The sequence below is a fragment of the Myxocyprinus asiaticus genome, chromosome 45, assembly GCF_019703515.2.
Source record: "Myxocyprinus asiaticus isolate MX2 ecotype Aquarium Trade chromosome 45, UBuf_Myxa_2, whole genome shotgun sequence".
Lineage (NCBI taxonomy): Eukaryota > Metazoa > Chordata > Actinopteri > Cypriniformes > Catostomidae > Myxocyprinus > Myxocyprinus asiaticus.
Window position 1 is genome coordinate 28,303,870 of NC_059388.1, and position 26,589 is coordinate 28,330,458.

At 36.0% G+C, this 26,589-nt stretch overlaps 2 protein-coding genes across 2 annotated transcripts in view; one reads left to right on the forward strand and one right to left on the reverse strand.

The window, feature by feature from the left end:
* LOC127434831 (single-stranded DNA-binding protein, mitochondrial-like) overlaps positions 1–26,589 on the reverse strand; it is a 106,713-nt gene that overhangs the window by 43,318 nt on the left and 36,806 nt on the right. The window lies entirely within an intron of this gene.
* LOC127434823 (solute carrier family 13 member 4-like) lies at positions 2,741–25,951 on the forward strand. The gene is made up of 16 exons (XM_051687826.1): positions 2,741–3,365; positions 7,124–7,252; positions 9,626–9,762; positions 9,918–10,096; positions 11,151–11,211; positions 11,300–11,330; positions 13,674–13,748; positions 13,834–14,018; positions 16,165–16,284; positions 16,396–16,497; positions 16,643–16,744; positions 18,024–18,130; positions 18,346–18,476; positions 20,718–20,879; positions 21,008–21,145; positions 21,954–25,951. Exons 1-16 carry the CDS (start codon positions 3,246–3,248, stop codon positions 22,089–22,091), a joined length of 1,917 nt encoding a protein of 638 aa, XP_051543786.1. The 5' UTR covers positions 2,741–3,245; the 3' UTR covers positions 22,092–25,951.

Consider the following 26,589-nt stretch of genomic DNA (forward strand, 5'->3'; position numbering starts at 1 on the left):
AAAGCCTCTACAGTGTGAAATACAGTGATGAGTTTGTCAGTCTAATGAGTCTCTTAATCAAACACCTTTGCTACTCTTTTCTTCTCTGTAATGTTTTCAGATCCTCACCCACATTATGCCATATAAACCTGATCTAAATGGCTCCTCTAACCCCATCAAATCCTTTAAACTCTGTCCAAGTGGACGACAGCACTTAATCACCAGCATTGTGTCATGGAGAAAATACATAGAGTCTTTTCACTCTGAAAGCACAGCTTCATGCAGGAATAGCATTTCTCCTGACTGTTAATTCGCAGTGTTTGAAGATTAAAGCATTACTGCATTCATTCCTTGTTAAAACCCTAAAGAGGTTTACAGGTAACTTAGGCAACATTGATTAGGTTATGTAAGACTGTATTCGGCGGTTCTTCCCTGCTGACTGTATGGAAAGCAGCAGGGGCAAACCATTGATGCAGATACATTTCAATATAGACGTATGTAGAACATACATTTACATGTAATTTAATGACACTCAAGAGCCCTATAAAGAGAATAAAACTTAATCAAACAAAAGCACATGACTTGGTTATTGGAAACAGCTTTGCTCATTCATTTTGCCACACAAAGATCTAGTTTAGTACAGCATTTGCTCAGATGAAGTTTGCTTGAAAGAAATTACAAGGACTTAGAGCACATTACACAACAGAAAAGCAGCAAATACAGATTTCTATTGGCCTTTGGCCATACTACGTTGCAGATGTTCTCTTTAACAGTGATATACTGCACAGTCTGTGAAACAAAATCTAATTTGCTTTGCTTGAATACTGGTAAATTAGTTACAGTAATTGCTCATGTGTTCCACTAGATGGCAAGTTATGCCCATGACAGAAATCTTAGAACGTAAATCAACTGAACTGATTAGAGATACTCTATTTTACCATTTGTGCATTTTTAGAGTGCAAAGGTTAAAAAGGTTTATAATAATAGAAGCAGTTAAAGACACACAAGGCAGTTAGGGGATATTTGGTAGTACACACATTTTAGAAAATTTAGAGTGGATATGTATAATTGAGAGAGACATTTTCTGTTCTGTGGAATATGTTTAAACCAAATATTATAAATCTATTTTAAAGTTTCATCATTTGTGGACCAATATGATGAAATTACACGTCTTATTTTTTCTTGTTGTGTCTTGTTTTTTTTAATTCATTCATTTATTTATTATTTTATTTATAATAATTTATAATAATAATAATTGTATTTATTTATCACATGTTATACATTTGCACATATACAGTGAAATTCTTTTTTTTCACATATTTATTTAGTTAGTTAGCTAGTTATTTTTATGGATTTGTTTATATATTTATGTAGTTCGTTATTTTGTGTATTTTTATGTATTTATTTTTATTTATGTGATCTTAAACCTTTGATCTGAAGGCATACATGCTTGAAATTTGGTCTGTAAACAAATAGGCTATACTGTGAATTTTGCCTAAGTATGAAGCTACAATATAATAATTGTAAGTTTTTTTTATTATTTATTTATTTATTTATTTTTTGTGGCTGTATAATTCCCATAGTTTTACATGTGTTAATAGTTCTTACGACTTTACTGCACTGCAGAAAATCATTTTATTGATTAGTATTTTTGTCTTGTATTCTTAATACAAGTTACATTTACTTAACAAGCAAAATGGTAAAGGATAGTTTGTTTTGCTTTCAGAGAAATCTAACTAAATTTAGTGATGTTTATGCTTAAAAGAAGAAAAATCTATTTGTCAGTGGGGTAAAATAATAATAATAATAATAATAATAATAATAATAATTCAAACGGAAAACAAGTTTATTTTTTTTTTACCCCATTGGCATATTTTTTGTTTTGTTTGTTTGTTTGTTTGTTTTTTTCAAGCATAAAGTTTACAAAATTTTGTCAGATTTCTCTGAAAACAAAACAAACCATCTTATGCCATTTTGCTTGTCAATTAATATATATTGTTTTAAGAATATTTTGATATGTTGATTGGAAAACAAGACAAAAACACTGATTAAGAAAAACTGTTTTTGCAGTGTGTTATACAAAAAAATGAGAAAAATAATAATAATAAATATTGAGTAGATGTATCCAAACTTTTGACTGGTATAGTGTAGACAAGGCAAGGCAAGTTTATTTATATAGCACATTTCATACACAGAGGCAATTCAAAGTGCTTTTCATGGAAATGATAAAGAAAATAAAAAATAAGAATGAAAAGACAATTTATGACTATATATTTGTATATCTCATCTGCTTTTCTGGGTCGAATTCAACACTTAAATCTGCAAGGTTCTCTGTTAGTGTACATCAATTCAATGCACTACTCGACTAATCTGTGTACTAATCATATATAGACTATTGGGCTGAAGCTGTGATCATACATATATTGGCCTATTCTTCTAAAACTGCTGTCGAGAGCTTTTGTGCGAGTGTTAATGCAGGTGTTTCTTCTAATTGTCCAACAGTCTTGATTTACTGACAACTTTAACAGCGTGTTCAATGTTTCCTGCTGGTTTTATTCTGAGAAACTGTCGCTTTTGCATGTAAACGATTCAATTTGGCTCAGACTCATCGCACCTCCGCGACCCTTCATCCATTCATAAACTCCACTAATTCAACTCTGATTGGTCCAGCCGCAAACTGGGTGGAGATACGACTGGATTAAAGAAAAATTAGCTTTGCTGTGTAGTCATAAATTTCCTCTTCATCATAGGAGAAGTTTTATAAGGAAATAAGTTTACTAAGAGGACAGTTAATGCATTCTTGCACGCAGTTAGCGCTGTTTAGCTTTGTTAAGATTACAGTCAAAAATCGGGGCGCATGGCGAATCACAGATAAAATCACATACAGGTGGAGACACAAAAGGAACTACCGCTGTCCTTTTCATCGATACATTCTGTTAAGGGGTATAAGAGGGGCCTGATTCTGAATATCACTCCTGAATGGATAAGGAGGACCTCAGGACATAGCACAATCATACAGGAACCAAAGACAACACTTGCGCTTCCAATCCATGCAACCAAACCAACTTTTAACGCGCGGAGATTACTGCGAAAAACGCACGAAAAAGGGAACGCACATTTTGCTTGGACAGGAACAACTTCACTAAAACTATAGTAAGAAATTCACATAAAAGTTAAAAGGGAAAGTAAAGAGGCTTATTGTGGAGGAAAACGTCTGGAACCTGAACCCTGGACTTCTGAGTAGCTGATTTGCAAAGCATTCTCCCATGCGGTTGGAAGGCGCAAGAATGGACTTATTTAAAAAAATATGGACGGCTCGGAAACTCATTCTCGTGGTCATGATCCCTTTATTGTTACTGCCTCTGCCACTCATCCACCCGTGCAGTGTAAGTACATTTCCATATCCACAGTTACATTCACATGAACCCGTGAAAAGTGCGCAAGGCGCGCGTTCTCCATGCGCATTTACGCACTGGTGCGCGTTGGTAACTTTTGGATATTTGCACCAAATGCGAAGCGCTTAAAAACAGACTATATATCTTTTACCATTTTAAGTATATTTTAAGTATAAGTATATGCGCAGAGACTTCTGAAATCTGTTCGTTTCATTATAATTGTCCATATAGTTGAATGGAACATTGGACAGACAGACACACACACAAATAATATGCATTTGGACAATGATTCTATATTTGAGACAGACAGTCTAGACAATATAATGTATCAAACATGCGGTTATTGGCTGTACTCTTTTTGGGTCTTTGGGGTTGCTCGTGGAGACGCAGCGACCTCTCACCAAATTGGTAGTTATCCAGGAGCAGGAAAATCAGACCACGCCGTCGGTGAAAGTGTGCATGGGGTTCTGATGGGAACTGTTTATCTGAAACACAGGCAATTTTTACAGATGTTGTTTGTTTATGGAGCATGTGGGAACTCCATTTCAGTCCAAAATTATCAAAACCTGCAGAGAGGCATCTAATTGACCCTGGAACTCTCACACAAATGACCATTTATTTGCAAATAAATGTAGTACATTTTATTTATCATACATTTTCATTTCAGCCTTATTGTTGCAGGCTTTTATTTAGTCCAAATAGTGCCTGAGATTATGAACATAAACCTCTTTTATGTACAGTATGTGTTTCACCACAACAATGGCAGCACAAGCCACAGTTGGATAGTTTCAGCAGTGTGACATGCTATAATACATTTTTCCAATTATTATTAGGCATACAGTTTATGGCCTCATTTTAAATGAGATACAACATGGAATATTTGTACTTACAAAAATTCATTTGTCACACCACATTGCCATTTAAAATGAACTAATGAAGGTAAAAAGTTGATTAAAAATGGTGTAAAAAATTATATCATACACTTATATAAAACAAGATATAGCATACACTTTCCCTTTCCATTTATGTAACTTTCAAACTAAAATATTGATATTGAATATCTAAAACGTTATTTTACATGTTATATGTCAACGACACAATTATAATCAGACACTTTATTAAAACAGTTATCAAGTCAATATACAAAGAGGAAAACATTGCATAGATCAGTTCCTCTCCAGGAAATGCAATTATCACAAAACACACTTAAGATTAGATCACTAGTCCCACATGTTTCCTGTCCTTATTTTAGAGGCCTCTTTAGAATACACTTTAATCAAGGGTCAGAAATAAAGTCATCATCATTTAGTTCACAGTAGTTCAGTAATCCCATCTCACTCACTGAGTGCAAGCAATTATTCACACTAAACAATTATGTAATGAATGCAGTTGGTTTTCCTACACTTTGAGTTCTCTAGCTGATGTTGAAACAGAATAGTGCATATTTAAGGTTTATAATGTTATAATTACACCATTTCTTCCCCCAACTGACACATCACTATCCCATCAGACTAGTTAACAAAAAATCAATTTGCTCTGCGTGAATTGATTCCTTGAGCAATGATGAGATTACGACAGAGTGAAAACAATGTGCCAATGGAAGCTTAATCTGCTAGTGTGCCACAGAACTGGAAGTCCTTCAACACAGGTTTTAGACACAGTTGGGATGTAATGAGAAAGCAGAAATGTGGGGAGAGAGAATGCATACCATGTTGAGTTTATGAATGCAAGACCACACTTGGTATTAATCAGCTCTGGGCATGCCCGCAATGTAAGAGCATTGAAGGTCAATAGAATGACCAAAAATGGGGTCATATGTAACCAGAACAGCTGGTTTGAACCTGTAACTGTATTTGTCCCTTTTATTGTACTGAAAGTTACATTAATCTGTTATAGGACTAATTATTTATAAGAATGTGAGGCAAGTAGCCAGTTAAAACCCATTAAACTCTATGTACCCATCGGCAGGTCCAAAGAGGGGCGCTATATCACGGAAAAAGTTTATGCTTAAAATGTCCTATCCATTTATCAACCTAAATGACTGTTTAAGACAACTTAACGTATATTCATTAACAAAACACAGCAAAAGGTAGTAAACCGCTGTACTCCCAATTAGAACTACTGAATGCACCGAGTGTCCTCTTGTCTTGAGGACAGCATCTCTCCACATATGCTTGCACTTTTTAGTTACAGCATTTAGTTAAATCCTTATCCTAGTGGCCTGGGTAGCTCAGTGAGTAAAGACGCTGACTACCACCCCTACCAGCCAGGTCTCCTAAGCAACCAATTGGCCTGGTTGCTAGGGAGGGTAGAGTCACATGGGGTAACCTCTTTGTGGTTGTTATAATGTGATTCTCGCTCTCTGTGGGGCATGTGGTGAGTTGTGCGTGGATCCCGCAGAGAATAGCGTGAAGTCTCCACATGAGTAATGCAGGCCACGTGATAAGATGCGCGGATTGACAGTCTCAGTCGTGGAGGCAACTGAGATTCGTCCTCTGCCACCCAGACTGAGGCAAGTCACTGCGCCACCATGAGGACTTAGAGCACATTGGGAATTGGGTATTCCAAATTGGGGAGAAAAGGGGAGAAAAATCACACACACACACACACACACACACACAAATATATATATATATATATAATTCATTATCCTAGGAAAATTCCTTTTCTTAAATCCATTTCCTTCTTTTAGCCTTTGAGCCTCTGAGCTCTGACTGAATTATAGCAGACAACATTTTTCTAATTAAGAAGAGAGCAGTCAACTGAAAGACACCCTTCACCTGAAATGTTCAATTACTCACCACAAATAGTTTAAGGATTACTTTACTTATTTAATTTATTGTACAATTGAGTTGAATATTTAGGCTGTCAAAAAAGTAAAACACATTTAAAAGATAATATCTAAATAAAAAAATTGGCTCAAATACAACATTTTGACCGAGGGGGCACAGTGGTCTGGCTGAGGGGGCACTGTGATTTTTAACATACACAACAACGTGAAAGGTCATATAAACACATACTACTGTTCGAAACATTTATCGATGCATACAGCATACTGTTTCACTTACTTTTTTCTCAAAATACAGTAGTAGGCTATTTCAGTGTGTACTGCACAATATGCATTAAGCAGGAAGCTTGAATTCTATTCAGAACGTAGCCAATGTTTACTTATTGCCCATTTTTGTCTCAATAGCCCTATGTTCAGAGTACCTCACAGTAAAATGGGTATAAATGCATTCATACATCATTCTCATTAACTAGACGTTTTCATTGTGCCTGTACACAACAGTGGAAAGTGCGAGCATGTATTAACTGTTTGGCTGGTCGTAGGCCTGTTTTGAAACCAGATTAATTGAGCAATATGAGTCACCTGACACACTGCTGTTAGTCTTACATTGGCGTGCAGACTTTAGTCAAGCTGAAGTGACATTATTTAACATTATTACTTACAGACTGCAGAAATACTAATTATTTCCTCATAACAGATCTTGGCACATTTCACTCAATCATTCACTTAAAAACAACCAATCAACAATGACAACATAATATGCATACCACATTACAAAAAGGCCCAGTATTAACAGTGTTTACATAACATTACAATACTGTCAAATTACATGGCAATGTCTAACTCCATATTTTGGTGCAAAATATTAATAAAAGTATGTTAATACTGTACACTGCACAGGACAATTTCTGAATGTCATGTTCATTATGATAACTCTCTCTTTGGGTTGTTTTTCCTGTAGGAATCGTCTTGTGCATATGTCCTGATAGTGACAGCGGTGTATTGGGTATCTGAAGCTGTGCCACTGGGTGCTGCTGCACTGGTGCCAGCTTTTCTGTACCCACTGTTTGGGGTCCTCAAATCTAGTGAGGTAAGAATGTTTTGTATACAACGTTCTGCAAAGAAAAAAAAAATTCTGAACACAATAATTTCACTGATATCAACTCTACAATTACTTATTGCAATTACAATATGCATACTTTGGGTCCATATCATTGCAAGACAATATAATTGCAAATCCATGCCAGCTTGAGATCATTCTGTCATTAAAGCAAAAGGGGGACATATCAAGAAATTCTGAAATTCACATATATTTTTCAACTCAACTTTTCACTCAAATTGTTATTATCATCCTACAAAAAATATAATTATATAATGTAATAGAATGTTTAATGACAAATTTTGTATCAAATTAGAAAAGAATGCAAAATAAAAGGATTTTCATTAGTGGCTTCACACTTCTGGATCCCACAATATGAATTAAGTGTTCAAGTAAATCTGTCATATTCATAAACTTCATGCACAGCCTGTAATAGGCTAATGTTTAACATACATAAAGGGATAATCATCATTTACCCACCCTTATTCCATCCCAGATGTGTCTGAACACAAACAAAGATATTTAGAAGAATATCTCAGCTCTGTTGGTCCATACAATGTAAGTGAATGGTGACCAGACCTTTCAAGCTCCAAAAAGCATATAAAGGCGCATAAAAGTGATCCATATGACTCCAGTGGTTAAATTCATGTCTTTAGAAGTGATATACAGTAATAGGTTTGGATGAGAAGCAGATAACTATTTAAGTCCTTTTTATTATAAATTCTTCTCCCTGCCCGGCAGGTGGCAATATGCCTGAAGATTGCAAATCACCAAAAACAAAAGAAGAAGAACATGGAATTGAAAATGGAGATTTGTAGTAAAAAAAAAGGACTTAAATAATGATCTGTTTCGCACCCACACCGCTTCTGAAGACATGGATTTAACAACTTTTTAGCTGCCTTTATGTGCTTTTAGGACCTTCAAAATTCTGGCTACAATTCACTTGCATTGTATGGACCTACAGAGCTGAGATATTTTTCTAAAAATCTTTGTGTTCAGCAGAAGAAAGAAAGTAACACACATCTTGGATGTCATGAGAGTGAGTAAACACTGAGAGAATTTTAATTTTGGGTGAACTATCCCTTTAAATGTAAGGACTTTGCGGTGATGGTTTATGCAAGTTGAGTATGACTCTGTTTGACCTGGTTACATTCATCACAGTCCTTATGACCATTTGAGCCTCTTCATCAGGGAATTAATCTTAAGTACCACTATAAGTCCAGAGTCTTTCTATTTTCTCCTCTTTAGTTGAAGCTTTTAGAGTCACGAAATCTGTAAAAGCTTTAAGTGACGAGTAAAATGTTAATCGTTTCTTTTCATCGAGTCTGCCTCCATGTGATTGCAGTAATTAGCTGTGCTTGAGCGTTGCTGCTTCAGCTCTCAGAGTTGCTGATTATTCATTTGTACCACCCTGTTATAGCATCCAATAAACCACCAACATATTATGTAAGACACAATGCTGCATCATGTGACTAAATCCCATTGACAAACTTGACAAAGCAACCTGTTATCTTAAGTCCTTGTAATCATGTTGGGTAAATATGACCTTTTTTGCACAATCTCACCTCTTCTTTTTTTCTTTTTTTTTTTTTTTTTTTTTGGTCTAGTCTGCTAAGACTAGCTTTTTTGTTTTCCTAGCATACCTGCATATGTTGCATTTCAAAAGCTAGCCCCACTAGCTTCTTAACTAGCATATAGGTGCAGTGAGCAGTTTCTGAGTAACTAGCATCACCAAACTGAATAGCAAAAATGGCCATTCTTCAAACAAATAATCCCGGCCCAAACTTGCGCCATTGGTGTAGCCAGTGTTGCTGTGCTAGGCTGGTCACGATGCTCAAACTTACAGAATTTTTGTATGTTTTAAAAGTGCCACAGAGTCAGTGTTTACACTTTTGGGGGGAATCAACCTATGAATGGCTTACTTACAATTAATCTGGGCTACTAAGTATTTTAACAAATAAAAAATGACACACTTTACCTTTAGTTGTTCAACCAGCAGCACTAACTGAGTTTTGCTGGTGAACAGACCAACACAAAACAGTCTCATCATACTGGTCTAAGTTGGTCTATTCAGCAGAGAAAGCTTTTTACACATAACAGTAAGTTAGCCAAATGTTAGTCATACTGTAGTTCTTGTGTGATAGTGAAGGCTTTATCTGTATTTTGCTGTAATGTGATGGACATAGGTTGAAAATATAAGACAGAGGGAATGGCAATAACAGGTCAGAGTATAAGACTATAAGACTGTAAACATCATCATTCTTACTTACTGTGTCAGCATTTTTGCACTAAGTTCAAGAAAGGACAGTTTGTTATAGATTAAAAGCAAAATGCTATAACATATCCATGTGCGTGTGTATGCAGGTGGCCTCAGAGTATTTTAAGGACACAACTCTGTTGCTGATGGGGGTCATATGTCTGGCTGCCTCCATTGAGAAATGGAGCCTGCATAAGCGCATCGCCCTCCGGATGGTCATGATCGCTGGAGCAAAACCTGGCATGTATGTACTTCACCAATACCTCTTCACCCACCCCTTAAAATTCTAGCATCATCTACTAACCCTCATGTTGTTCCAAGCACTTTAACACACATATACAGTTATATTACAGACTGACCTGCGTACATTCTCTATAGTATTTGTTCTTTGTGTTGTAGGCTGGTGTTGGGGTTCATGTGCTGTACCGTATTTCTCTCCATGTGGTTGAGCAACACGTCCACCACGGCGATGGTGATGCCGATCGCTGAAGCCGTACTACAACAACTGATCTGCACCGGAATTGCAGATAGTCTTGAAGACTCGGTGACTGTGGATACTACACAGGACGAGGAGAGCGGTGAGGAAAACCAGCAATCACATCTGTGCATGGTGATTTTGTAAAATGAAATGTATAGCTGGTGAAGGAATAGTGTAGTAAAATATTGCAGCCTGCACTGAAAAAAAAAATATTGGAGTGGGGTTTACACACAGAAATTGCTACTGTAGTAAATTAAACAGACCACATTCAGGCTACACACAATTCTTGGTGGCTTTAATTAGAACTTCTCAAGAAACATTTAAATTGTACTCACTGTTTGTTTGTACATTTTACTCAAACAATGTAGCACTGAATTAAACTATGCTTTTAAAAGTGTACTTGCATTTCAATGCTTTTTAAACGTATTTAGTCATGCCCCACATCGCACCCAGAAGCTTAATGCATTCTATATAGTATATTAAACAACATCACCTTGCATTAATGGAGATTTAATCAAGATATTGAGCCGTGCAAGCAGACCTCATTACTTAGTGCACGACGAAAGTAACAATCAAGAGATAATTTTTTTTTATCATGAACGGGTAATATTGAGTAAACTTCAGACTTCACAAAACAAAAAGTTAACAAACGTAACAACAAAATCAACAATACAAACGGTGTGAATCAACTTGCAAGCTCATTAATTATTCAAGCCCGGTGCATGCTGGGAACACCAGCTTCAAAAAGTTCAGTAAAATTTACTTCTTTTCTTTTCTTGTGAAATGTACTTGAATTAGCAAATAAATATGACAAGGTTTTCTCCTTTAGGACTGATACATGATGACGCATTGTAAAGATAACAAACAATCATAAATAATCGTTACTTATAAGCTACAGCATACATTTTTACATGTTTGAATTGAGTAAAAATGTTAAATTTATTTAATATTTTCAAGTTCACGCTTCAACTAACTTATTCAATGTATAAAGTACTTAATCTTTACTGCTATATTAGCTTCACTACAAAATCATTTTTTCAGTGTTTGTTTGTTTGCAGAGAACCTTTTGCAGGTGAAGTTGCATTGTAAGAGCATGTGTTTAAGAACAAGAAGAAAAAACTTATTCTGATTTCATTTTGTCACATACTTCACAGACAAAGAGGAAAACCAAGAACTGAGCAAGAATCAACTTGAGTTGATGGACCGTAAAATAAAGTAAGCCAATGTGTCGGGCCAAAGTGAAATGTAGTAATTGCTTAGTATTACAACAAGCTTATTTACTGTAATTTCTCTTTGATTGCAGTGAAAAACATGAAGTCTGCATGCTGAATGAGGTAAGACAAAATCTTTTTGTTACCCAAAATGCCACTTGAATGTTAATGAGATTGGCCACCAACGAACAATAAGGAATACAATAATATATTTACACACATCAAACTAATGACATCTTGAAATTATTTGGAAAATGTTAATCTTGAAGTAAATGAAGCCAAAGTCCAAAGTTCCATAATGTGTAAACTGTATGTTTTATGCAGTCAGTTTAATTCTATGATTTTGTAGGTTTTTAACAAAACTGTCCCAATTGTAGATTTATTTTAATTCATCTTAAATGTGTACTCAGTAATTTTTTCCTAAAGACTCCTAAAGACATGAATTTTAATTTTGCATTTTTTCATGACCACTCATATTAAAATGAAGAATCCAGTCATATCAGTAACCTTAGAAAACTGTTTTATTCTACATGGAGAGGGTCCGCACATGGGGGCTGCCATGTTAGAATCACATAATAATAATAATAATAAGTGGTGGAGTGGACTAAAGCACTGAACTAGTAAGCAGAAAGTTGTTGGTTCAATCCCCACAGCCACCACCATTGTGTCCTTGAGCAAGGCACTTAACTCCAGGTTGCTCCAGGGGGACTGTCCCTGTAATAAGGGCACTGTAAGTCGCTTTGGATAAAAGTGTCTGCCAAATGCATAAATGTAATAATAATATACATATATATATATATATATATATATACACTTCTCGTCTCTTTCTTCTGCGCTAGCATCTATAATACTTCAGCCACCTTGAGAGCTTGGCATTACAACACTGTAGATGTTGTTGAACTTTGTATGACAAATTTGTAAGTCGCTTTGGATAAAAGTGTCTGCTAAATGTAAATGTACTCGCTTAATCTCAGTAACCATCCTGTTATTTGACACTTTCACTCATTGATTAAATTAATCATGGTTGACTGCGAATACAAAATTTCTTCTATGGCATCTGAAATTGAAAACTATTGATTTTAAATAATGCTGCATCCAAGCCACTAGGTGTCAGTGTAAGTCCAAGATGATACAAAGAAAAAAGATACTGAGAGCACCTTTAAAGGAATAGTTCACCAAAAAATGAAAATTCTCTCATCATTTACTCACCCTCATGCCATCCCAGATGTATATGACTTCCTTTCTACAAGCAGAACACATTTGAAGAAAAATAGAAAAATATTTCAGCTCAGTATGTCCTTATAATGGAAGTGGATGGTAACACGATTTTTGATGCTACAAAAAGCACAGACAATCAGCATTAACGTCATCCTTACGACACCAGTGGTTAAATGAATGTCTTATAAAGTGATACGATTGATTTGGTGTGAAAAAGATCAATATTTAAGTACTTTTTAACTATAAATAATCACTTCAGTTAAGCAGCGGTATGTGCGTTCATGAGAGGGCTGAGGTCACGTGGTCTCTCGTGTGACGTATTGGCGTTGGCATGTTCACGCGAGAAGTGGTGCATGCGTGGCACACCCAGAAGGGTAGTGGAGGAACGTTGCACAGACTGAACGCCGTAAACAAATTGAAGCAAATTTAAACATATATGTCAGAAGATTTTGGTTTAAGAGGAGAAGAGGATATTAAAAGTTTTTGCACAGCCATATTTATTTGAACCTGAGTAATCTGACCAGAAGCACAGGGAGATGGAAAAGGCTGGACCAAAAGCAGCACAACAACAAGCCTCAGAGAGACAGAGAGCTCAGGAGATGTGGTGGTACACATGTAGGCAATGCCAGGCAATGCCAACAGAGGTAGAGAGCATCTGTTGCAACAAATGCAACGTTGCCATGCCATCGCTGGAAAGACCACGCGACCTCAGCCCAATCGTGAACACGCATACTGTTGCTTACTAGACGTGATGATTTATAGATAAAAAGTACTTAAATATTGATCTTTTTGCACCAAAAGTGATAGTATCACTTTATAAGACATTCATTTAACCACTGGAGTCTATGAATGACATTAATGCTGACTGTCTGTACTTTTTGAAGCATCAAAAATCATGTTACCATCCACTTCCATTATAAGGACCTACTGAGCTGAGATATTTTTCTATTTTTCTTCAAATGTGTTCTGCTGAAGAAAGGAAGTCATATACATCTGGGATGGCATGAGGGTGAGTAAATGATGAGAGAATTTTTCTTTTTTGGTGAACTATCGCTTTAATGCTCACAAACATGACATATAAATGTTGAAATATAAGATTTGCATAAGATTACAATAAATTCTCTAATAACTATTTTTAGCACTTCTTTTCATCTCCGATCAGAATTATCTTTTTTTAAAGCACATTTACATATTTTTATTGAAAAACAAGACAAAGAAACTGAAGAACTTTGTTTTTTCATTCTGTAGGAGTTGAATGGTCTAGTATTAATGCCTGGATTCGGCCCAGAATTTTCTAAACAAACAAATGGATATCTACCAGAGGTGAGACCTGTTGTTAGCTGACGATAACTTTGCAAAATTACTCATGATTTTTCATAAATGATTGATTGAGATTGTTCTTAAACAGGCTCCAGTCAGCATTCCTGTGCCAAAGAAACCCAAAATCCGCCGGGATTCTCTGTACCCCACCAAGAGAGATCACATGATCTGCAAATGTCTATCTCTCAGCATCACGTACGCGGCCACCATCGGTGGGCTCATCACAATAACCGGCACATCCACCAACCTCATCTTTGCTGAACAATTCAACAAGTATGTTATCACTTTACTTAGTGCCCAATCCTTTAAAAAAGGTACATTCAGAAAATGGTACATTGCTCTTTGGCACTCAGATTTGTTCAGTCTGCTACATCTTATTCCTTGGACATTTTAAAGATGCTAAGCAGAGAAACAGAACCCTTTCCTTGTGCAACTTTGCTTGTCCAAAGGTGAAAATAAATCATGTGAAAAGAGGGTATTTATTGGGTCAGTGGGTTTTGCACTGACGGCCATAAAGATTACCTGATGCTCCTTTCTGTTTTGCAAAATGTATATCACCTGTTTTGTTATAATCTCTGTTCACTGGAAGCATTGTTATCAATGACTTGACATTTTAGATATAATCAAAGTAAACTCCTAATTGGGACAGCCAGAATTCTTGCAGCATATTGATTGGATCTCAGTATCTTCTTAGGGCTTTCAAACACTGTGTAAACAGAACCTTGTCCTGTACTGTTCTGGAACAAATTAGCCATTTGACCCCTAAACGCAGGGTGTTCAACTGAGATGCAAATTTAAAGGGATAGTTCACTCAAAAATGAAAATTCTCTCATCATTTAATCACCCTCATGCCATCCCAGATGTGTATGACTTTCTTTCTTCTGCTGAACACAAACAAAGATTTTTAGAGGAATATCTCAGTTCTGTAGGTCCATACAGTGCAAGTAAATGGTGGCCAGAACTTTCAAGCTCTAAAAATCTTATATAGGCTGAATAAAAGTAATCCATACAACTCCAGTGTTTTAATATATGTCTTACGAAGCAATGCAATCACTTTGAATGAGAAACATATAAATATTTAAATCCTTTTTAACTATAAATCTCCACATTCACTTTCACTTTCAGAATGTGAAAGTGAAAGTGGAGATTAGTAGTAAAAAAGGACTTAAATATTGATCAGTTTCTCACCCACACCTATCATATCGTTTCAAAGACAGATTTAACCACTGGAGTCACATGGACAGGGTTGGGGAGTAATGGAATACATGTAATGGGATTACATAATTTAAATACAAAATATAAGTAACTGTATTCCACTACAGTTACAACTTATATCATTGGTAATTATAATAGTTACATTCAAAAAGTATTTTGATTACTGAAGAGATTACTTTGCATTTTATTGTCATTTGTTTCATTTAATATTTAGTCCTTTGAGATGGAAAACATTTCAACATATAAATGATGTGATCAAATGTGCATTTGAACAGCAGTGAAACACTTTCTTATGATGTGTTACATTAATACGAGCAGACAGAGAAGTAAGTTTGAAGTAAGTTTGGAGCAGAAGAAATAGAAATAAACCTTGTGTAAATTGTCAGCTTTACGCTAAGCTAAAATGCTATTTCTAGCCATTTTACATGCACATGTTACCAGACACAGTCATATTTATTATCAAGAAAATTCATGTTGGATCATAATTTCTTTTTTCTAGTAAGACCTTTGATATTAGGGCAAAAATCGTATTCTTTATAATAATTTTTTTTATTGTTTTCCTGTAAAAATATCTAAAAATCCTTAAAACAAGATCAATTAGATTTATCTTGTTTTAGAAATAACACTGCATAAGATATTTCGGTTTTTCAGAGAATGTATTTTTAACGTATATTTTGTCTTACTGTACTGGCAGAGTTTTTATAGTCAAAACAAGTGAAAAAAATCTTCCAGTGCTGAAGAAGTACTCCAAAGTATTTAGAACACGTTACTGACCTTAAGTAATCTAACAGAATATGTTACAAATTACATTTTACAGCATGTATTCTGTAATCTGTAGTGGAATACATTTCAAAAGTAACCCTCCCAACCCTGCACATGGATTACTTTTATTCTGCCTTTATACGCTTTTTGGAGCTTGAAAGGTCTGGTCACCATTCACTTGCATTGTATGGCCCTACAGAGCTGAGATGTTCCTCTAAAAATCTTTGTTTGTGTTCAGCAGAAGAAAGAAAGTCACCGATGAATCAATGCACAACAAGACAAAGAACGTGTCTCCATATATTTTTAGATAGTGATAACAATGCACTTTGATGGACTTCCTTAATGATAGTTTTACGATCTTTGATAAATTAAACAGATAATCAAATAGTTTAAATTATTGCCACTTTATAAAAGATTAAGTTCTACAAAATGTCTTTTTCAGTCGTTACCCAGAGGCAAAGGTCATCAATTTTGGCACTTGGTTCATCTTCAGCTTGCCGATCGCTCTGATTATGCTGATACTCACCTGGATCTGGTTGCACTTTTTATTTTTGGGATGCAAGTAAGAATATCAAACTGTAGTTATTTTGATTTTAATATTATCTGTCCATTAAGTTTTCAAATACTTTGTGAAATTATCTTGTTGAACTAAGATACTGACGTCTTTTTACAGTTTTAAAGAGACTTGTTCTCTCAGCAAGAAACGCAAAACCAGGCGTGAGATTCTTTCTGAGAAACGCATTCATGAGGAGTATCAGAAACTCGGCCCTATCAGGTAAAGCAGAGTTTCACGGGTCTGTCTGTCTGGTATCCCTTTCTTTGCTCATTTATTGTATTTTATAATAATTTGGTGGGTTTACTATTTTAAAAAAGGCATTATTTTGAAGTTGGACTAATACACATTTTCTCTCGGTGTACAGCTATCCTGAAGTCGTGACGGGTGTCTTCTTTGTTCTGATGACAATACTGTGGTTCACCAGGGAACCGGGATTTGTTCCCGGATGGACATCCCTGTTTGAGAAGTACATGAACATCCTGAGTTAACCTTTACACATTCAATAGAACTGATTTCCTATTATTTCCAAGAATTAAGCATTTCCTTGACACAAACTAAAACATCTAAGGGGCTGTTCACATAGAACATGTTTTTATATCCGTCTGAACTCTTTTTCAACTGTTTCTATGTAGTGCAATACAGATGTTTTTAACCTTTGTGCCGTGTCTTGCTGTTTTGTCAGTATCTTGCACCTTTGTGCCACATTTTTAAAAAACATTGTCAATTTAATAGTCCTTCAACTTATAAAAACACATTGTGAGACGTCTGCATTCCATTTGTTTGTGTAAACTCTTCGATTGTTGTGCCATGTCTTGCTGATTTTTTAGTGTCTTGCGCATGTGTGCCACCTTTTTAAGACCAGTTTTGGGTAAGTTACAAAAAAGTAATCCACTAAAAATTATTAACTACTTCTCTAAAATTATAATCAGATTACTTTACTGATTACTTCATTGAAAATGTAATCACATTACTAATTACTTCACTTTTAAGTTACTTTCTAAAATACTTTTTACAAAAACGTTTTGGTTTTTCCGCTCAACAAATTCAAAATAATGTTTATTTTCTCCTTGTTCATTGTCGTACACCCTTCAGCTGTCACAAAAACGCAAACAAACGTACATATGAACATATGAATTCACATTTTAATTCTATTACACATCATATTTTTCTTCAGAAATATTTGTAACCCAAGTAATGTACTTAAAAGTCATTACTTTCATTGAACGTAAGTAACTGTAATCTGATTACAAGAATTTAAAATGTAATGCATTACACTACTTTGTAACTAAGTGATTAGATTACAGTAACTAATTACTTTGTAATCCAATTACACCCAACACTGTTTAAGACGTGTGTCAATTTAATAACCTTTTAACATATTGTAAGACACCTGCAATCTATTTTTTTGTGTGTAAAAAAGTCTGTGCCACAGCCGTTGCGCTGTGTCTCACTGTTATTTCAGCATCTCACGCACATTAACTTTTGGAAAAAAGCACAGTGAGGCACCAGCATTCTGTTCCATTCATTGCACTGTCTAGCTTTTTTCAATGCAAGAACGTGCCCTTTGTGAACGGCCTCTTAGAAGGTAGCTGCCTATTTAGGTAGTAGGCAGCAAGGCAGCTCCCTAGGATTTGAAACAAGAGCCTTGATTTGACTCAGAACAAAACTTTAGATTTGAACTATTCACTGAATAATCCTTGAAAAGAAGAGATATAGAAACTTTCTCTATGTTACGCATCTTGCAGGAAGGGCTACAGGACCGATGCCACAGTGTCGGTGCTGCTCGGCTTCCTCCTCTTCCTCATCCCTGCTCGAAAGCCCTGGCCATCTGCAGTCTCCAGTGAGAGCAAAGGTCAGATCCCTTGCTGACCGCAGCAGAGCCTCTCCGCATTACAATGCCACCACAAACATTCACTCAGCAGGCCACTGCTGTCATACGGACCGGCATGGTCTCGTTGTACAACCAGGTCATTCAGTTGAGGACATGAGAGTAAAGGTGAATGTGCTCAGTAGCACACCCTGCTGGCCGGATTTGGTAACAGCAGTTTGTTTCTGTTATCTGTGCAGGTGATGAGGAGGATGAGGAGGAAGAGGATCCATTAGCACCAATGATCACATGGAAAGACTTTCAGCGACTCATGCCATGGGAGATTGTTATTCTGGTTGGAGGGGGATACGCGCTGGCTGCCGGATGTAAGGTGTGCAAAAGTTATTTTTGGTGGAGCCTTGGTAGATCTGAGCTGGTTACTGAAAAGTTTTGAAGCCTGAAAGAAGCGATCCATAAACATAATTTTGCCCTTGATCAAGACACTTAACCTCAGGTTGTTTCAGAGGTATTGTCTCTGTAATAACTGCCCAGTGTCCAGAAATGTCTGGACATATTAAATTAAAAAATAAAAAGAAACAAAAATTGAAATTATATTGAAGAAATTCATATAAAGAATCAAAGGCTGTTTGTAAAAGCATTAAGAATTTTTGAATTGTGACATTATTTTCATGACAATTAAGCACACTGAAACTGCCCTCCCCTACTTTAATGCAAAAAAACTCTTATCGTAATGCTGGAAAAAGTAATGATATTATTTCAACTGAGAAGTACATTTTGCTAAGTACAATTGTAAATATACTGTACTGTGAAAAGGTTTTAGGCACTATACACAAAATGTTGCATAGTGAGGATTTCTTAAAAAATAATGCCATAAATAGTTTTCATTTATCAATTTACGTCATACAAAGTCCAGTAAACATAAAAAAGCTAAATCAATATTCGGTGTGACCACCTTTGCCTTCAAAATAGCACCAATTTTCCTAGGTACACCTGGACACAGTTTTTCTTGGTTGTTGGCAGATAGGATGTTTCAAGCTTCTTGCCGAATTCTCCACAGTTCTTCTGTCTATTTAGGCTGTTTTTGTGAAACATCTTAAAGAGATAGTTCACCCAAAAATGAAAGTTCTCTCATCATTTTCTCGCCATCCCAGATGTGTATGACTTTCTTTCTTGTGCTGAACACAAACGAAGATTTTTAGAAAAATATCTCAGTTCTGTAGGTCCATACAATGCAAGTGAATGGTTATCAGACCTTTCTTGCTCCAAAAAGGAGATAAAGTCAGCATAAAAACAATCCATACGACTCCAGTGGTTTAATCAATCTCTTCTTAAGCGATTCTGTTGGTGTTGTGTAAGAACGGACCAAAATATAACTTATTTTTTACTGTTGATCTCGCCATTGCAGTCTCTAGGCATGATAATGATTTCAAGCTCAATTACACTTCCTAGTGCTTGACGTATACGCACAGTGCTAGATGGCACTATAGGAAGTGTAATCAAGCTTGAAATAAAAAAATAGAAAGAATCTGGACAATAATATTTTTTTGCATTAATGATAATTTTGGGATTGTAATTCCACAATGCTAAATAAATGTAATGGTCCTAAAATAGGCTTAATTTATTTTCGCATAACATTTAACCTGGACATTTCTTTGATGTTACTTTGGGGAAAATGTCAGTTAAATGACATTTAAGGGATAGTTCACACCCAAAAGGGAAAGTTGTCTCATCATTTACTTCTGTCTTATGCTGAACACAAATGAAGATTTTTAGAAGAATATCTCAGCACTGTAGGTCCATACAATGCAAGTGAATGGTGGCCAGAACTCCAAAAGCTCCAAAAAGGAGATAAAGGCAGCATAAAAGTAATCCATACGACTCCAGGCGTTTAATCCATGTCTCTGATGCGATCCAGTTGGTTTTGGGTGAGAACAGAAAAAGGAGTTGGTCTATTCTCACCCAAAACCAACTGGATCACTCCAGAAGACACTGGAGTCTTATGGATTGCTTTTATGCTACCTTTACTTGCTTTTTGGAGCTTCAAAGTTTTGGACCCCCTTCACTTGCATTGTATGGACCTACAGAGCTGAAAAATTCTTCTAAAAATCTTTGTGTTCAGCAGAAGAAAAAAATCATGCATATCTAGGATAGCATGAGTGTGAATAATTGATAACAGAATTTAAATTTTTGGGTGAACTATCCCTCTAATGAGCATTTTCCTTAAACTCACACCTATAAAGCATGGTTGTATAATGCATCTAATCTACTAAGCAGCGATCTAATAAAATAAATACATCTAGTAAAAAACATTTGAAAGATTACTGTATCACAGATTACGTACTTAAAAAATATATATGTATAACTCTGCATTTTTAGGTTTTATATTACAGTATATTTCAAATAATTATTTTATCAAAGTGCTGCATTGTAAAGTTTTAATTGCATCAGGAAAGTACTATCCAAGTGGAGATTAGATTGCAACAAGAATTTTTATTTTTAATTTTTTTTATGAGAGTATTGTAGTGTTCATCAGATGTAATCTATTCTAGAAAACACATACCAAATGACTTTATACAACTTTTACATTTATCATGTGACATCACTCGGCCAGGTGTCAGGACTCTCCATGTGGATTGGTCGGCAGCTGGAGCCAATGAGTGGTCTTCCTCCCTGGGCCGTCACGCTGTTGGCCTGCCTGCTTGTGTCCGCCGTCACAGAGTTCGCCAGCAACCCTGCAACACTTACAGTATTTCTACCCATCCTCTCCGCCTTGGTTAGAACACGCTAACACACATCAAACAATCACACATAAATCAGCATGAAACCGCATTATTTCACAGTTGTGTTCTTTCTTGGATGACCCTAATAAATCCTGACCCTGTGTGTCCTGTCCCATCACAGTCAGAGACTCTACAGATCAATCCTCTACACACTCTCATACCCGCCACCATGTGTGTGTCATTCGGTGTCATGCTGCCCGTTGGAAACCCACCAAACGCCATTGTGTTCAGTTATGGACACGTGCAGATCAGCGACATGGTATGAGAAAACATTATATGGTTATATCAAATCTCACAGCTGTGCCAAAACGTAAGGTCAAAAGGTCAATCATTTGTTTTCCATGAGCACATCTTTGAAGTGTAACTGTAAGTTATTCTATGAAACAGAAGAGGTAATTTTTTTTAAATTGAACTTCTAAATGATTTTAAACATTCAGTCTGACAAATAATGTGTTGAAGTGTTAATAAACTACATTAAGTGATCCCTAAATTAAATTGATACATTTCAATATAAGGATATACTGGGGGTCTTGGTAGCTCAGTGAGTATTGACGCTGATTACCACCCTTGGAGTCACGAGTTCTAATCCAGGGTGTGCTAAGCAACCAAATTGGCCCGGTTGCTAGGGAGGGTAGAGCCACATGGGGTAACCTCCTCGTGGTCGCTATAATGTGTGGTTCTCACTCTCAGTGGGGCACGTGGTGAGTTGTGCGTGGATGCCACGGAGAATAGCGTGAGCCTCCACACGCACTACGTCTCCGTGGTAACGCGCTCAACAAGCCATGTGATAAAATGCGCGGATTGACGGTCTCATACGCGGAGGCAACTGAGATTCGTCCTCCGCCACCCGGATTGAGGCGAGTCACTACACCACCACGAGGACTTGTATATGACATATACAAGATTTGTATATGAGGGACACAAATGGCACCTGTTTTGTTGGGAGGACATTTCCAATATTGACTGTATTATTGACAGTATGTTTTGTGCCTAAAGCTGGGTGGAGGGCTCAAACTTTGCTTTCACAAGCTAAGTTGTTTTTGCCTTTTCCTCTGCATTATTTGCAGGTAAAGGCTGGATTTGGAGTGAATCTGATTGGAGTTTTTGTGGTCATGTTGGCCATAATGACATGGGGAGGGCCACTTTTCCAGCTGAATGAGTTCCCCACCTGGGCGGTGATGCGTAATGTCACGGGCAGCTTGTAGCCGGCGGTGGACGGAAGATGCATACGTGTGTTTGACATGTAGGGACTGAAGACACTGAATATACACTGAAGGAGGCACATGCCTGTTACAGCAGCCTTATTTTATCGTCTGTGGAGTACAGAGTTAAGAAGACAGTATCCGTAATGCTTTGTGGGAAAATGCAGAACTCACTGTGACTTAAGCTGGAAATTTTATTTTTACTCATTCAGATTAAATGTTTCATCTATTACATATAAAAAGCTATTGTGAATGAATGGCACAATTAGTAGCAAATATTTAAAGTTACCAGCTTCTTTTCACTTATAGATCAGTGCTGCCTTAAAGTATTAGGCTTAAATTAACATCTTTACAAATGAACGCACAAGTTTGAGTGCCTACATAGAACAAAAAAAGACAAAATACAATCAGCAATGCATGTTTCGTACCAACTGTATGTAACACATCTGTATGCTTTATTTTCTGATGTCTAACAAATGTTGATACATTTGCATAAGTTACTTGAGCGTTTTGAGAGAGATTATGCATTAGTTGCAACAGCTGTATGAAATCACACAGTATTTAACATGCTCTTACCAAAATGTTACATACTTTGTATGGACTGGTTATAGAATAATTGTTGAGTACAAATCTACTGTTATTCTTGCGATCGTAAATTTAATAAACCTCTGTGCTTTTGAAAGGTGGCCGTCAATCAATGTACATATAGGAAACTAACATTGTGTTATTGTTGGCCGCCCATTAGCCTAGTCATGACCAAATTATTGTAATATGTTTTGCGATCCATTTGCAACAACCTTGTGTTTCACCTGACATCTCTAAAACAAAATAAAACACAGTATTTTTTGGATCATGTATTTATTCTGCATATCAAATATCACAATGAAGCTCCAAACAGCAGAAGTTCATCATAAATATACAGTAATGTTTATATATGATGTGTCACTCAGGGTCATAAATAAGATACATTTTCAGTACTACTGCAGTATGCATAGTGGCTATGCATCCTTTTTTTTATCTATTGTCCAGTGTGTTATCATTCAATTTGATGCACAGACTGTCAGTCAGTTTCAGCTATAATTTTGGTGCTCCCTCTGTAGATTCATATCACTCATTTTGTATTTTCTCCTTGTACTTCAAGAAGTCTTTTCGTTTAATGACATTGAATTACAACAATCAGTACAAACATTGTAATATGGAACAGAGGACACTAGCCCATTTAAATGTAAACGCAATATTTACTTAAATGGCTTATAATATATACGTGTTTGAATTACAAATCAATGTATTGCATTGCTAATTTTGATCATTATTATTTGAAGGTTTCAGCACATACAAATAATCAAATACAGCAGCGGTCCACCGGTATATCAGTTGCTGATGCCGATTTCCAGAGGCCAGGGCGACCGATGGCATATACACTGGCAGCCAAAAGTTTGGAATAATGTACAGATTTTGCTGTTTCGGAAGGAAATTGGTACTTTATTTCACCAAAGTGGCATTCAACTGATCATAAAATATAGTCAGGACATTACTGATGTAAAAAAACAACATCACGATTTGAAAAAAGTCATTTTGGATCAAATCTAGACAGCAGCCATCACTCCAACACCTTATCCTTGAGTAATAATGATAAATTGATCATTTGGTACTAGAAAATCACTTGCCATTATATCAAACACAGTTGAAAGATATTTGGTTCATTAAATGAAGCTTAACATTGTCTTTGTGTTTGTTTTTGAGTTACCACAGTATGCAATAGACTGGCATGTCTTAAGGTCAATATTAGGTCAAAAATGGCGAAAAAGAAACAGCTTTCTCTAGAAACTCATCAGTCAATAATTGATTTGAGGGATGAAGATATACAATGCTTGAAAAGATTTCATACAAAGGTGTACACTACAGTCTTCAAAGACAAAGGACAACTGGCTCTAACAAGGACAGAAAGAGATGTGGAAGACCAGATGTACAACTAAACAAGAGGATAAGTACATCAGAGTCTCTAGTTTGAGAAATAGACGCCTCACATGTCCTCAGCTGACAGCTTCATTGAATTCTACCCGCTCAACACCAGTTTCATGTACAACAGTAAAGAGAAGACTCAGGGGTGCAGGCCTTATGGGAAGAATTGCAAAGAAAAAGCCACTTTTGAAACAGAAAAACAAAAAGAAAAGGTTAGAGTGGGCAAAGAAACACAGACATTGGACAACAGATAATTGGAAAAGAGTGTTCTGGATCTTAACCCCATTGAGCTTTTGTGGGATCAGCTAGACTGTAAGGTGTGTGAGAAGTGCCCGACAAGACAGCCACATCTATGGCAAGTGCTACAGGAAGTGTGGGGTGAAATGTCACCTGAGTATCTGGACAAACTGACTGATAGAATGCCAAAGATCTGCAAAGCTGTCATTGCTGCACATGGAGGATTTTTGGATGAGAACTCTTTGAAGTCGTTTAAGAAAAAATGTCAAATTGTAATAGTAATTTTTCGCATTATTAATGTCCTGACTATACATTGTGATCAGTTGAATGCCACTTTGGTGAATTAAAGTACCAATTTCTTTCCATAAGAGCAAAATCTGTACATTATATCAAACTTTTGGCCACCAGTGTATATTGCGATATTAGGCAACATAAAACAATTAAATGAAAGAAAATGTTATGGTTGTAATTTTGGTCAAATTAAATTAATACTTATTTTAAACGCTATTCAATCAAATGTCAAAATAATACAATTGTTTATTATTCATTGCCTATCGGCAGATTTTGGAAATGACACAAAAAGTTAGTTAAAGGTGCTGCAAGTGATTTTAGCCATTCTGAATCTGGAACTTCCACCAGACTGAGCTGTTAAATTAGACACGCCCCCTGTTTCCAAAACACCACCCCCAAATATAGTCACCAAACAGTAGAGCAGCTGTGTCTTCTCACAGTTGTCAAACACTACAGCAGCTAAATAGCGCACTTCAGCTAACAACTGTTATGAATCTAAATATGACAAATTAAATCTGAATGATCCGCTTCAACTACTTCACTATGAGTATGTGCAAAATGATTGACAGGCAATAAACAGAGCAAGTCTTCTGATTGGCTGATCAAAGAATTTGTCTGCGGCCCGCGGTCACATTTTTGTTTGCCGTTTACACAGTCTAGTGCTGTCGCAGAGACCGGTGAGATATCTCAGGACAGTTTTTTTCAGTGTTATGTTAAGAAGAAATCGCTTACAGCACCTTATGTTCAGTAAGCTTAGTCAGAGAATCTTTCTGATTGGCTTAATTTTCTAATTGGCTAAAAAGGGGCGGCAGCTCCTCTGACAGACTTTTGTTTTTACAAATTGTTTTGCCATTTAGGCGTTTACAATATCTGTGAATTCTGTCAGGTAGGGATATTTTTTGGTAGTATTCCTAAAAAAACTGATTGCAGCACCTTTAAAGGCAATGAAAGCCTGTTTATTCCCAATATCTTAACACTGTATTAAACCAAAAACATTAACTCTTGTATTTGTACATATATGTATATATACACACATACACATATACATATATAAATATATATTTACTTTTTATTTTTATTCTATTTTGTTATTATTATCTCTGTCTTGTTGTTGTATTGTTTGTGCACTGGAAGCTTCTGTCACCAAGACAAATTCCTTGTATGTGTAAGCATACTTGGCAATAAAGCTCATTCTGATTCTGAACTCACCCACTGGGCAGGACACTTGGCTTCAAAGTTTTGCTGGTATTTTTCACAGGCAGATATGCTGTCTTGGTTGGCATCTAAACAATTCCAGAGCTCATCTCTCGCTCCCCAGCAAGCTCTTCGTTCACTGGCATTAAGAGCACTCATCTCTCTTCAATCTATGTGCATTCAGCTTTTGCAAGACAAGAGAACATAAGGTTTGAGAACATCAACTTTAGACACCCATATTATAAATGATGCAAAACATATATCTACATTTACAACATCAGTAATATAAAGAGTAGGTTTCGTGATCAGTTAACTGACAGACAGTGATGCATATTTTTGTAAATATATGCAACTGCAAGTGAACATATTCCAGTCCTAAATTATAAGACTGTAGCTGACAGCCCAGCTCTATAATCAGAGAATACAAATTCTGAAAACTTACCAAAGATGATTCATCACTTCATATACTTTATGATATGTCTGTAATTGTGTTTAAGGAAGTAAAAATGTTAATCGCTCATTTCTAACATGCACAGAGTCCCAAGGACGCATGGAAATGTAGGAAGAAGTAATGTAACCAAACATCTGTCGCCTTCTGATGACGTAACTCGTTGCATAAAATAAAGTTTGGCTTATATCCGCTAGATAGCGCACTTGAGACACTTTAGTTACAGTTCTAATTTAGCATTGACGTTCAATTTAGTTTTTATTTAATTTAAAAAATAATTATAATAAATAAAATAAAATATGAAATAGTTTTTTTTAAATTTAATTATTCATTCTATTTTATTTTATTTTATTTTACGTTATACAGATA